This window comes from Ranitomeya imitator, chromosome 1 (genome assembly GCF_032444005.1).
Source record: "Ranitomeya imitator isolate aRanImi1 chromosome 1, aRanImi1.pri, whole genome shotgun sequence".
Classification (NCBI taxonomy): domain Eukaryota; kingdom Metazoa; phylum Chordata; class Amphibia; order Anura; family Dendrobatidae; genus Ranitomeya; species Ranitomeya imitator.
Window position 1 is genome coordinate 1,114,826,056 of NC_091282.1, and position 14,902 is coordinate 1,114,840,957.

General features: G+C 44.6%; 1 protein-coding gene across 11 annotated transcripts in view; it reads left to right on the forward strand.

Annotated features, from left to right (window-relative positions):
• The window catches only part of FGL1 (fibrinogen like 1), a 165,347-nt gene that overhangs the window by 85,897 nt on the left and 64,548 nt on the right, over window positions 1-14,902 (forward strand). For 7 of the 11 annotated variants that reach the window (XM_069744383.1, XM_069744384.1, XM_069744386.1 and 4 more), the window contains 2 exons: window positions 9,838-10,018; window positions 13,487-13,646. The exons of 2 other annotated variants lie outside the window; for them this stretch is intronic. In XM_069744383.1, the coding sequence (XP_069600484.1) occupies window positions 9,838-10,018; window positions 13,487-13,646 (341 nt within the window). The remainder of the gene's footprint in view (window positions 1-9,837; window positions 10,019-13,486; window positions 13,647-14,902) is intronic. 2 more of the 11 variants (XM_069744392.1, XM_069744393.1) reach the window with 1 other exon arrangement.

Sequence of the window (14,902 nt, forward strand, 5' to 3'; positions counted from 1 at the left end):
GTATTTCCTGTTGGGCTTCTTTTCCGCATGCGCAAATTAACCATCTCTGTGAAGCTTGCGATTCTGAACGTGCTCAGGAGCCCCCGCCTGCTACCCCGCCTGTTACCCTGCCGGGTGTACCTGTGCCTGAGTCTGCGGTATCACCCCCTGAGTGGGTCATATCCTTAACGCAATCTATGGCGTCTCTAACAAAGGCGGTTGAGTCCCTTCAAGCCCCTGTCAGGGACATTCATCCACTTGTTTCAGAAAAATCCTCAGATTCTCAGGATCCTCCGGCCTGCAGGGGCCGTGCTCCCTCTAGGCAGACGCGGGGGAAAAGAACCCACACAGCGTCTCCCGGTCCGTCGGGTGCATCAGCATCTTTGAATTCCGTCTCTCGGTCTCCCTCTCCTGTGGGAGTGAGTGAACATGGTTCGGACTATGACTCAGAAGGGTCTTTTGATTTAGAGGCTCCTGATTATCAGGAATCAGTTGACAGTCTGATTGAGGCCGTTAACCAATCTTTGGGAGTAGAGGATGTAGCCACCTTACCTTCAGGTCATAAAGTGTCTTTTAAGAAGTTCAAGCAACCTCATAAGGTGTTTTTTACTCATCCTGAGTTTGAGGATTTAGTTCAACACCACATGGAGCGACCGGATAAACGTTTCTTAGGCCAGAAGGCCCTAGGTGCAAGGTATCCTTTCGCACCAGAGCTTTGTAAAAAGTGGGCAGAATCCCCTTCAGTGGATCCCCCCGTGTCCCGTTTGGCCTCTAACACGCTGCTGTCTCTACCCAATGGGTCTGCTATTAAGGACCCGACTGATTGGCTCATAGAGAGTCTAGCCCGGTCTGTGTTTGAGGCTTCAGGTTCAGCCCTCGCGCCGTCTTTTGCGGCGACATGGGTTGCCAAAGCTATGATAGCTTGGTCAGAGTCCGTAACTAAGACTCTTCAGGATAGGGAGTTTCCTATAGAAGTAATTCATTAATGATCTGGTAGAAGGTTTACACAGTAAAATATCGATATTTGCAGATGATACAAAACTATGTAAAGCAGTTAATACAAGAGAAGATAGTATTCTGCTACAGATGGATCTGGATAAGTTGGAAACTTGGGCTGAAAGGTGGCAGATGAGGTTTAACAATGATAAATGTAAGGTTATACACATGGGAAGAGGGAATCAATATCACCATTACACACTGAACGGGAAACCACTGGGTAAATCTGACAGGGAGAAGGACTTGGGGATCCTAGTTAATGATAAACTTACCTGGAGCAGCCAGTGCCAGGCAGCAGCTGCCAAGGCAAACAGGATCATGGGGTGCATTAAAAGAGGTCTGGATACACATGATGAGAGCATTATACTGCCTCTGTACAAATCCCTAGTTAGACCGCACATGGAGTACTGTGTCCAGTTTTGGTCACCGGTGCTCAGGAAGGATATAATGGAACTAGAGAGAGTACAAAGGAGGGCAACAAAATTAATAAAGGGGATGGGAGAACTACAATACCCAGATAGATTAGCCAAATTAGGATTATTTAGTCTAGAAAAAAGACGACTGAGGGGCGATCTAATAACCATGTATAAGTATATAAGGGGACAATACAAATATCTCGCTGAGGATCTGTTTATACCAAGGAAGGTGACGGGCACAAGGGGGCATTCTTTGCGTCTGGAGGAGAGAAGGTTTTTCCACCAACATAGAAAAGGATTCTTTACTGTTAGGGCAGTGAGAATCTGGAATTGCTTGCCTGAGGAGGTGGTGATGGCGAACTCAGTCGAGGGGTTCAAGAGAGGCCTGGATGTCTTCCTGGAGCAGAACAATATTGTATCATACAATTATTAGGTTCTGTAGAAGGACGTAGATCTGGGTATTTATTATGATGGAATATAGGCTGAACTGGATGGACAAATGTCTTTTTTCGGCCTTACTAACTATGTTACTATGTTACTATGTTAGATGTCAAATCAGATATATTTAGCTGGGAATTATCTAATTAATGCATCCTTGGATGCGGCAAATTGTTCAGCATTGGCAGCTGCAAATGCTATTGCTATCAGAAGGGCTCTATGGCTGAGAAATTGGCGGGCGGACTCTACTTCAAAAAAGTCCCTTACATCCCTTCCTTATCAAGGTGGCCGACTATTTGGTGCGAAATTGGATCAACTCATTTCTGATACCACAGGAGGAAAGAGTAATTTCCTTCCACAACAAAAGGTTAAGCAACCTTTTCGTCGCCAATTTCAAGCAAGATTTAAGTCCTTTCGTAACACCCGGTGGTCTGCAGCGCCAAGCTCAGGTCTTCCAAGTCGGTCCAACCAAGACAGGGAGCACCAGGTCTCATATAGGGCCAATCCATTGGCAAGAATGCGATATCAACCATCAAGATCTAGGGGATCTAGATATCCTCGGTCTTTGGCTAAATGACTGGAGGCATCCTCATGTCAACAGAGTAGGCGGTCGCCTACTACTGTTCCATCAGTCCTGGCTGTCAGTCGTTCACGACAGATGGGTAAGAGAACTGGTGGTTTCAGGGTACAAAATAGAGTTTATCTCTATTCCTCCAGGCCGTTTTTTTCCGTCCAGTCTTACCAGTTCAAAATCCCGTCTAAGTGCTTTATTCAGAGCAGTCGAGTCGCTTCAGTCCAACGGGTTCATTGTCACTGTTCCAAAGGAAGAAAGGTTCCAAGGATTCTATTCAAATCTGTTTACGGTTCCCAAAAAGGATGGGGCTGTAAGACCCATTCTGGACCTAAAATGTTTGAAACAAATTCGTCAGCACTCGTCATTTCCGTATGGAGTCTCTCCGCTCGGCCATTGCGGCTATGGAAAAGGGAGAATTCCTAGCTTCCATAGATATTATTCCACATCAAAGATTTCTACGTTTTTCCATAGGCGAACGACACTTCCAATTCACAGCATTACCTTTCGGTCTCGCCACTGCTCCCAGAGTGTTCACGAAGGTGATGGCAACAGTGGTGTCCATCCTGCACTCTCGGGGCATAGTCATTCTGCCATACTTAGACGATCTCTTAGTCAAAGGGCCAACTTTTCAGGCATGCAAGGACAACATCAACATCACTTTGGACACTCTAGCCCGCCTAGGGTGGCTGGTCAACTTAAAGAAGTCATCCCTAGTACCAACTCGAAAGATTTCCTTTTTAGGGATGATCTTCGACACCTCTCGGGGTCTAACTATTCTACCCCAGGATAAGGTACTCTGTCTCCGGCAGGAAGTAAAAATCTTTCGGCGGCCGAGTTTCCACTCAATCTGATTCTGCATGAAGGTCTTGGGAAGGATGGTGGCGGCTATAGAAGCAGTTCCATTCGCCCAATTCCATCTTCGCCCACTCCAACAGGCACTTCTGTCAGCCTGGGACAGGAGTCCTTTGTCTCTCAATCTCAGGTGTCGTCTGTCTCCACGGGTCAGGCAATCCCTGATATGGTGGATAAGGAGTGCCTCTCTGCAGCAGGGGAAAGCCTTTCCTCCAGTTCATTGGCTGGTAGTCTCTACAGACGCCAGTCTTCTCGGTTGGGGAGCAGTGTTTCATCAACACACAGCACAGGGTTGTTGGTCTCCAAGGGAATCAGCTCTTTCAATCAATCTGTTAGAGATAAGGGCAATTTGGCTGGCTCTGCAGGACTTTCACCATCTTTTGGCGGGTCGCCCGGTCTGGATCCAATTGGACAATGCCACGGCTGTGGCCTACGTAAATCATCAGGGGGGCACCCACAGCAGGTCAGCCATGCGCGAGGTAGGGCAAGTCCTCCGCTGGGCCGAGAACAATCATTCCGTGATCTCGGCAGTTCACATCCCGGGCAAGGAGAACTGGGCAGCGGACTTTCTGAGCCATCAAGGTCTTGCGTCCGGGGAATGGTCTCTTCACCCTGACGTTTTTTGGCAGATATGCCAATGCTGGGGAACCCCAGACGTGGATCTAATGGCCTCCGGGTTGAATGCCAAGGTTCCCAGGTTCGTCGCCCGGTATCGAGATCCAAGAGCAATTGCCGTAGACGCACTAGTCCTATCTTGGAACCAATTTCATCTCCCATATCTGTTTCCCCCTCTGGCGCTGCTCCTAAAAGTAGTCAGGAAGATCAAGACAGAGGGAGTTCCAGCAATTCTAGTCGCCCCAGATTGACCTCGGAGGTCATGGTATGCAGACCTAGTTCAGCTGATCGCTGGGGTTCCTTGGCAGCTACCAATGCAGCCAGATCTTTTGTCGCAAGGGCCGATATTCCACCAGAACTTAGAGGCCCTGCGTTTGACGGCTTGGCCATTGAATCTTGGATTCTGACCCAGGCCGGTTTTTCTCAAAAGGTAGCTTCCACTATGATTAATGCTCGAAAGTCAGTTTCAGCGTGCATTTATCACCACACTTGGAAGGTCTTTCTCTCATGGTGTAGGAAGCAGGGTCTTCCTCCTCTACGGTTCTCCATTCCTAATGTTCTAGCTTTTCTCCAATCTGGTCTAGACTCAGGTCTCGCACCAAGTACTCTTAGAAGGCAAATATCAGCCATATCGGTTCTTTTCCAGCGCAGGATCGCTACCAATTTGAAAGTAGAAACCTTTCTGCAGGGAGTCTCTCACATAGTCCCTCCTTACAGAGCTCCGCTAGAGGCTTGGGACCTTAACTTGGTCTTGAGTGCTCTTCAGGAAGCTCCATTTGAGCCCCACCAAGACGTCTCTTTAACGTACCTTTCTTGGAAGGTTTTGTTTCTGGTAGCTATAACTTCCATTAGGCAGGTATCGGAATTGGCGGCCTTGTCCTGTCAGGCGCCGTTTCTTCAATTTCATCAGGATAAGATGGTGCTGAGACCAGCACCTTCCTTTCTGCCAAAAGTAGTTTCCTTATTCCACATCAATGATGACATTGTCTTGCCTTCTTTTTGTCCTGCGCCAACACACCGTGTGGAAAAAGCTCTCCATACTCTGGATTTGGTGAGAGCTCTGAGAAGATACGTTTCTCGGACCGCTTCTTTTCGAAAGACGGATGTCCTGTTCGTCCTTCCGGTGGGTCATAGAAAGGGACTCGCAGCTTCTAGGTCGACCTTAGCCAGATGGATACGAGCCACCATTCAGGAGGCCTACCGCATCAAGGGTACAGCCATCCCGGCTGGGATCAGGGCACACTCTACTCGAGCGGTAGGGGCTTCCTGGGCTCTTCGGCATCAAGCTTCAGCAGAGCAGGTTTGCAAAGCGGCAACTTGGTCCAGTCTGCACACCCTTTCTAAACATTATAATATCCACACTCAGGCCTCTGCTGATGCAAGTTTGGGAAGGAGAATTCTGCAGGCTGCGGTATTGCACCTATAGGCGGTAAGTGCCTAGGGGTTTATTCCAGTGAGTCTTCTTCCCACCCTGGGACTGCTTTGGGACATCCCACAGTCCTGTGTCCCCCAATGAGACGATGGAGAAACAGGGATTTTTGTGTTACTCACCGTAAAATCCTTTTCTCCGAGTCGTTCATTGGGGGACACAGCTTCCTCCCTATTCATCTTGTTATTTGTCTATGGGGTTGTTCAGACTGTAGTGTTATTCTAGACATGTTGTCTTTGCTCTAATGCTGTTTTGTTTTCTCTATCTCCTACTGCTTGTGCACCAAACTGGAGCTGTCAGGGCCAGTGTCAAGGTGTATACTATGGAGGAGGAGATAACTTTTTTTATGTCTACTTAGTGTCAGCCTCCTGGCGGCAGTAGCATACACCCACAGTCCTGTGTCACCCAATGAACGACTCGGAGAAAAGGATTTTACGGTGAGTAACACAAAAATCCCTGTTTTTATACTGTCCCCTTGAACCCGCCTCTGCCCCCCTGTGACCTCATCACTCCAACCTATCTCAAAATGCCATTAACCCCTTAATTTCTTACAAACCCTATCCGCTTCTGTATTCCCTCGTCTCCTTGTCATGTCAGCCTCCCTTAAAGGGGCCGATGGCCCAGTACGGTCTCTCTAGATCGGTGTTGCCTGACCACTGGGAGCTCAGTTGATTGCAAGAAGGGGGCACTTCTTCCTCCCTTCTGTCTGAATAGAACATAACTGCCTCCGCTGCTCAATTCATACAGGGAGTGCGGCACTAAGCTGTCCTATTGGGAATGAATAGCACAGAAACTGAGCATAATCATAGGGGAGAAAAGTGTGCTGTTCTGACAATCAGTGGGGTCTCAGTGGTGGGACCTCCATCTATCTGTAACTTATCATATATTCCGTATATGAGTGATAACCTTTTATAACACAAAAGAATATTCCTTTACCAATTTTCTTGCCTTGTTAATATTTTTTATTTCAATGTGACATTTTTATTATTTTTTTTTTAAGATAATTTTTGTTGGCACAAAGGATCTATCTTCTAACTCTTTCTCGCTCTGTCTCTGTGTTTTTGGCTTTTTACCATGAGCACATCTGCTATGTATTCCTGAAAACTTCTGGTTTTAAGAAGCAAATGTAAAAAATGTAAATATTTTTGTGCTGTCTGTGATTAATAAGGGATAGTATAAATCACAGAGGTTAGCTTAAAAATGTTTCCTTCTTTATACTGGCATGCTTAACCCTTTCACTCCGAAGCCTGTTGTCACCTTCATGACAAACCAAATGTTACAATTCTGAAAAGTGTCAGTTTGGGTGCACGGCATGGCTCAAAAGGGAAGGAGTGCCATTTGAAGTTTGGTGCGCAATATTGGCTGGAAACATTAGTGGACACCATGTAGCATTTGGAGATCCCCTGATGTGCCTAAACAGAGGAAACTTTCCACAAGTGACCCCATTTTGGAAACTTGACCCTTTAAGGAATGTATTTTGATGTGTGGTGAGCCCCTTGAACACCCAGGTGCTTCCCAGAAGTTTATAACGCAGAGCTGTGAAAATAAAAAATTAACATTTTTCCCACAAAAATGTTCTTTTAGCCTCAAATTTTGCACTTTCACAAAGGTAACAGAAGAAAATGGACCCCAAAATCTATTGTGCAATTTCTCCGGAGTAAGTAGATACACCATATGTGGGGAAAACTACTGTTTGGGTGCACGGCAGGGCTCAGAAGGGAAAGAGAGAAGTTTGGGAATGGAGACTTTGATGGAATTGTCTTCGTATGTCATGTCACGTATGGAGATCCCTGATGTGCGTAAATAGTAGAAATCCCCAACAAATGACCCCATTTTGAAAACTAGACGCCCTCAAGGAATTTATCTAGATGTGTGATGAGCACATTCAATCCACAGGTGCTTCACAGAATTTTACATTGATCTGGAAAAATGTAAAAATATTTATTTTTCTCACAAAAATGTTGTTTTAGCCCCACATTTTTTCATTTTCACAAGGACAGCAGGAGAAAATGGACCCCAAAATATGTTGTGCAATTTCTCTTGAGAACACGGATACTCCAAATGTGGTTGAAAACTTCTTTAGGGCACAGTGCAAAGCTCAGAAGCACCATATTGGAGTTCAGATTTTGCTGGATATCTTCACACTGGACCTCAAGCAGCTTGGATTGTGGCCTCTCCACTCTTCCTCCAGACTCTGGGACTTTGATTTCCAAATGAAATGCAAAATTTACTTTCATCTGAGAACAACACCTTGGACAACTGAGCAACAGTCCAGTTGTTTTTCTCCGTGACCCAGGTAAGACGCTTCTGGCGTTGTCCATTGGTCATGAGTGGCTTGACCCAAGGAATGCAACACTTGTAGCCCATGTCCTGGATACATCTGTATGTGGTGGCTCTTGAAGCAATGACTCCAGCAGCAGTCCACTCCTTGTGAAACTCCCCCACATATTTGAATGGCCTCTTCTTAACACTTCTTTCAAGGCTGCAGTTATCCCGATTGCTTGTGCACCTTTTTCTATCACACTTTTTCCTTCCACTCAACTTTCCATTAATATGCTTGGATACAGCACTCTGAACAACCAGGTTCTTTAGCAATGACCTTTTGTGGCTTACCCTCCTTGTGGAGTGTGTCAATAACTGCCTTCTGGACATCTGTCAAGTCAGCAGTCTTCCCCATGATTGTGGAGCCTACTGAAACAGACTAAAGGACCTTTCTTAACACTTAGGAAGCCTTTGTAGGTGTATTTGTTAATTATTCTAAGTTACTGAGATAATGACTTTTGGCTTTTCATTGGCTGTAAGCCATAATCATAAACATTAACAGAAATAAACACTTGAAATAGATCACTCTCTAATGACTCTATATAATATATGAGTTTCACTTTTTGTATTGAAGAACTGAAATAAATTAACTTTTTGATGATATTCTAATTTTGTGAGAAGCACTTCTACATTTAATATAATTAGCACATTTGTTACTGCTTCTCAGCTCCCTTCTTTCCTTGCATATTCCATCCCCCTAAATCCTCATTTACTCCTACTGCCTCCCTCTCTCTGTCTACTCTATCTATCCCCTTATTAGCATAACTAGCCTTCCTCCCCCTCAGATCCCAGTTTAAAAGCTCCTCCATCCGTTTTACCATTTTTTCCCAAGCACAGCTGCACCCTCCCCATTGAGGTGCAGCCTATCCCAATCGACAATCCACTGTTATAATTGTTGTCAAAAAGGCTCCAGGGCGCCCAAGAAAGACCAGCAAGCGCCAGGACCGTATCTTAAAACTGTTTCAGCTGCGGGATTGGACTACCAGCAGTGCCGAGCTTGCTCAGGAATGGCAGCAGGCTGGTGTGAGTGCTTCTGCACGCACTGTGAGGCGGAGACTCTTTGAGTAAGGCCTGGTTTCAAGGAGGGCAACAAAGAAGCCACTTCTCTCCAGAAAAAACATCAGGGACCGACTGATATTCTGCAAAAGGTACAGGGAGTGGACTGCTGAGGACTGGGGCAAAGTCATTTTCTCTGATGAATCCCCTTTTTTGTTTGGGACATCTGGAAAACAGCTTATTCGGAGAAGAAGAGGTGAGCGCTACCACCAGTCTTGTCTCATGCCAACTGTAAAGCATCCTGAAACCATTCATGTGTGGGGTTGCTTCTCAGCCAAGGGAATCGGCTCACTCACAGTCTTGCCTAAAAACACAGCCATGAATAAAGAATGGTACCAGAATGTCCTCCAAGAGCAACTTCTCCCAACCGTCCAAGAGCAGTTTGGCGCCCAACAATGCCTTTTCCAGCATGATGGAGCACCTTGCCATAAAGCAAAGGTGATAACTAAATGGCTCATGGAACAAAACATAGAGATTTTGGGTCCATGGCCTGGAAACTCCCCAGATCTTAATCCCATTGAGAACTTGTGGTCAATCATCAAGAGACGGGTGGACAACCAAAAACCAACAAATTCTGGCAAAATGCAAGCATTGATTATGCAAGAATGGGCTGCTATCAGTCAGGATTTGGTCCAGAAGTTGTTTGAGAGCATGCCAGGGAGAATTGCAGAGGTCTTGAAGAAGAAGGGTCAACACTGCAAATATTGACTTGCTGCATTAACTCATTCTAACTGTCAATATAACCTATTGGTGCTCATAATATGATTGCAATTATATTTCTGTATGTGATATAAACATCAGACAAACACTAATAAAAACCAGAGGGCAGCAGATCATGTGAAAATATAATTTTGGTGTCATTCTCAAAAATTTGGGCCATGACTGTAAAACGGTAAACAATTTCTCCAACATTTTCCTTGTGTATGTCAGGTATTTCCCAGCACATCTGTACACGGTCAATTCTAGAGGTCTCCGCTCATAGAGCGCACAAAAAAAAGATTTTATTTTTCTGGATCATAACGAATTGTGCTAATTTGTTTAAGCTTTTTATCAGACTTCCTCTACCAAACTTCAACCTTTTTCTTTAAAGAATTATTAGGATTTTTTAAATTTACTTCTTTGTGAAAACATTTTGTATGTACACCTTTTGTGATTTGAAGGCCTTGGAAGAGTGTCTTCAAGAACAGCTGAGGTTGAAGGCCCAACTGAGACTTCTCGAGCACCAAACTAAATTACAACAAATAAAAATTGAGAATCTCTTGCAAGAAAAGGAGCTCCAGTTCATGGATCGAGGAGATGACATGGCAGTAATCGACCTCGTAGACAAAAGAACATATGCAGGTCAGAATCTCATTTATTCCCAAACAGAAAAAAGTAATGTTCAGTCCTACACATTATTGCTGACTCTTCTCTCTATTATGTCCATGTGAAGTAATAGGCCATATAGGCAGCGGCTGTCCTGTTGGGTCAGTACCTTAGAGCTCCAATCTCCCTTTATGGTGTAAAAACATCACCGGAAAATTTTCTGAGAGTATAAAGTGAATTTGTCACAAAGTTTTTGCTAACTTATCTGAGAGAAGCATAATGTTGAGAAAGAGACACTGAATGCAACAATGTGTCATTTAGTTTCCTGGGTGCAGCAGTTGTGAAACTATCAGTGTTTTTAGATGTGGCATGTAGCAGAGCTCAGAAAGCTGCCCCCGTCGGCACCCCGGATTAGCAACTCTCTGTGTACATTGTATATTTACAGTAAGCTGTTAGTTGTTGTTGGATACATGGTTGGACCAGGGCTCACGAGGGCGCCTGTCCAGGCACTGATAATCACCTGCAGATAAAACACTCATTGTACTGAAACAACAGCACGCAGCCTCATAAGTGACATATCACTGGAATCAGTGTCTTAGCCCCTAAGGGCTCCTTTCCACTTGCGAGGAAAACGGACGAGTGCAATCCGATAAAAAATTGGATTGCACTCGGACCAATGTTATTCAATAGGTGACATGCCATTAAAATACTTTGTAATAATGTGTGTGTTTGTTTTTTAACCATTTCATACTATTGGATTAATAATGGATAGGTGTCATAATTGACGCCTCTCCATTATTAATTTGGCTTAATGTCACCTCACAATAGCAAGGTGACATTAACCCTTCATTACCCCATATCCCACAGCTACACGGGAATGGGAAGAGAGTGGCCAAGTGCCAGAATAGGCGCATCTTCCAGATGTGCCTTTTCTGGGGTGGCTGGGGGCAGAGGTTTTTAGCCAGGGGGGAGGGGCAATAACTATGGACCCTCTCCAGGCTATTAATATCTGCCCTCAGTCACTGGCTTTACCATTCTGGCAGAGAAAATTGCGTGGGAGCCCACGCCAATTTTTTCCGCGATTTAACCCTTAAATTTAAAGCTAGAGCACCCAAATTTTGCACATACACACTATTAACATTAGTAGTGTGGAATATGCAAAAAAAAGGGATATGAGATGGTTTACTGTATGTAAACCATGCCTCATATCATGTCGGGTTTAGGAAGGAGATACCAAAAGCCGGCAATTGAATTACCGACTTTTCTGCTATCTAGCGCTGCATTAAATATAAATATATATATATATATATATATATATGTGTGTCTCCCTGACATATATATATGTATATATACGTATTCTATGTGTATATATCTACTCTAATCTAACCTGTCAGTGGGATTTTACTGTACACTGCGCTGAATTACCGGCTTTTCAAAGGACACCCGTGCGTAAAAATCGGACAGGAATACTGATGTCATACGGATGTTGCAATAATAAAATCGCATGACACTCGCATGACAATCGCATACGTTACATCCATTTTTTTCGGTCCGTAAATTGGACCTTTTTTTTTCTAGCAAGTGGAAAGGAGCCCTAACTCTTCCTGCCCTCATGTTACATAGAAAAAATCTGCTGATAGATTCCCTTTATGATGTAGATGCTCAGGTAGTCCCCTGCCAGTCGTATTTTCCTAGCTGCCAGCAATGATGTGTCGTATTGGCACATGACCATTGAAGCCAATCACTGACCTTATCTTTCATGTGCGGTACTTATCACATTACCTGTGAGTGCTCTTTGTGTGCTTAAGGTACCGTCACACTTAGCGACGCTGCAGCGATACCGACAACGATCCGGATCGCTGCAGCGTCGCTGTTTGGTCGCTGGAGAGCTGTCACACAGACCGCTCTCCAGCGACCAACGATGCCGGTAACCAGGGTAAACATCGGGTAACTAAGCGCAGGGCCGCGCTTAGTAACCCGATGTTTACCCTGGTTACCATCCTAAAAGTAAAAAAAAACAAACACTAGATACTTACCTACAGCCGTCTGTCCTCCAGCGCTGTGCTCTGCTCTCCTCCTGTACTGGCTGTGAGAGTCGGTCAGCCGGAAAGCAGAGCGGTGACGTCACCGCTCTGCTTTCCGGCCGCTGTGCTCACAGCCAGTACAGGAGTAGTGCAGAGCACAGCGCTGGAGGACAGACGGCTGTAGGTAAGTATGTAGTGTTTGTTTTTTTTTACTTTAACGATGGTAACCAGGGTAAACATCGGGTTACTAAGCGCGGCCCTGCGCTTAGTTACCCGATGTTTACCCTGGTTACCAGCGAAGACATCGCTGAATCGGTGTCACACACGCCGATTCAGCGATGTCTACGGGGAGTCCAGCGACCAAATAAAGTTCTGGACTTTCTTCCCCGACCAGCGACAGCACAGCAGGGGCCTGATCGCTGCTGCCTGTCACACTGGACGATATCGCTAGCGAGGACGCTGCAACGTCACGGATCGCTAGCGATATCGTCTAGTGTGACGGTACCTTTAGAAGTAAGAGCGGGAATTCTACCTCCTAGAATTTACATCTACTCCAAGTAATGGCCCCATACACATTACACATGGCCTCTCGATTTCCCCCTCCGTGCCCAGACAGATAAAAGAGAGAAAAGCATCAGGCTGTTCGAATTAAAACTCAGTATAAAGTACGTGCTCACAATCAGAAACTGCTGTGGGTTTGACGCTGCGTATATATGCAGCAGCGAGCTGTGACAGCATAGCGGAAGGGATTTGTAGAAATCCACTATCTGTGCACAGTCGCCTGTGGATCACCCGCGGACACTAACGTTCGGCGCGTCTTTCAAGACTGCAGCATGTCAATTTCTATATCCGCAACAGATATTGAAGCAATAGAATGTATTGAATGCGGTAAAGTTACACGTTTCAGTGAACACATGCGGATTTTCCTGCCTTCAATAGACGGTAGCACTTTGGATTCAGATAACATATGCTGCTTCCTTCCTGCCACTTCCGGATCGTGGAAACATACCCTTAGGCTATGTTCACATATTACATTTTTGCAGTGTTTTTTATTCAAATTTTTAGCTGCTTTTCACAGTACCAGCAAAGTCTATGACAATTCAGAAATCTTGTGCACACACCTTGTTTTGTTTTCCTGACCGTTTTGTCAAAGAGCTGCGCTTTTGTAAAATGCAGCAAGTCATTTTCAGCATCAAAAAAAGCTGTAAAAGGGCTGTAAGAAACACAGGTATCAGGTTTTGCTGCATTTTTGGTGCTAAAACCTGATGAATTCGAATCAGATTATTTTTATATGCACGTAAATTTATTAGCATGCACAAGAGACAAATATACCCTGACAAACAACGCAGTAAAAATGCAGCAAAAACTAAGCAAAACCTGCTTTTTGTAAGCTGCTTAATAAAAAAACGCAGCAAATACACAACTTGTGAACATAGCCCTAGGGTCATTATTGTTACTTTTTTTATTGCTTTTTCAACAGACTGTGGAGAGATCTACAATGATGGACACAAACAAAGTGGATTCTACCAAATTAAACCCCTGCAGAGCAACAGCTCATATTCTGCATTTTGTGACATGTCTGAGGGAGGTGGATGGACAGTCTTTCAGAGACGCTCTGATGGAACTCAGAACTTTTATAGGTAATGAATTATTAGATTTTTTTATTTTTTACATAGAGCTAAAATATATGATATAATATGAAAAATAAAACATGTTTTTACTAGGATATTGCTGTCAATTAAAAAAAAATATTCTGCCAATTAAAAAAATCACATCCTAGGAGGTCTTTTTATCCAAGTAGAAGTTACTAAGAGATTTAAGCAGAGTGTACACAGAAAGCTGCCAATCAGTGGTGTGGATGGGGTTATACAGAGCTCAACATTAGAGAACTGCTAGATCTGCAGAACATACACTTGTTAATGAGAACTGCAGCACCAGGTAAAATAAGTGATACAACGCTGGAATTTGGTTCTCTGCCACAACTCCATGCTGCTCTCAGATGGAGCAGCCAAAACCTGGCGAGACTACTTTCACACTAGCGTCGGATTCGGCCCGTCGGTTGCGACGTGTGTCAATACGTCGCAATGCGTCGGTAATGTAACTCTATGGGGCAAAAACGCATCCTGCAAACAACTTTGCAGGATGCGTTTTTTCCCCTAAACGACGCATTGCGACGTATTAAAAAAAACGCCAGTGTGAAAGTAGCCTGAGAGATTCCCTTTAACAGCCGCAGTTCTGGGATTAGTGCCTGTATCAGAGATAACCCCAATGGATACTCGAATCATTAATGGAGGTTTTTATTTTGGGGTGGGGGTCTTTTTAATGTTATTTTTAAACTGACAGCCCAGTATCAGGAGTGCAGGAAGAACTGCCATGGTCCCTTAGCTTTTAAGAGGCCCCAGACATCAAATTCCCAATAATCACAAGTAACGGTATAGCCTTGGGTGAGCCTTTTGACATGTATTGCAAAAAGAATGTGAAAAAACCTAATACCTACTGTACAGAAAACAGATGAAGCCAAATGTAACATAGTAACATAGTTACTAAGGCCAAAAAAAGACATTTGTCCATCCAGTTCAGCCTATATTCCATCATAATAAATCCCCAGATCTACGTCCTTCTACAGAACCTAATAATTGTATGATACAATATTGTTCTGCTCTAGGAAGACATCCAGGCCTCTCTTGAACCCCTCGACTGAGTTCGCCATCACCACCTCCTCAGGCAAGCAATTCCAGATTCTCACCGCCCTAACAGTAAAGAATCCTCTTCTATGTTGGTGGAAAAACCTTCTCTCCTCCAGACGCAAAGAATGCCCCCTTGTGACCTTCACCTCCCTTGGTATAAACAGATCCTCAGCGAGATATTTGTATTGTCCCCTTATATACTTATACAT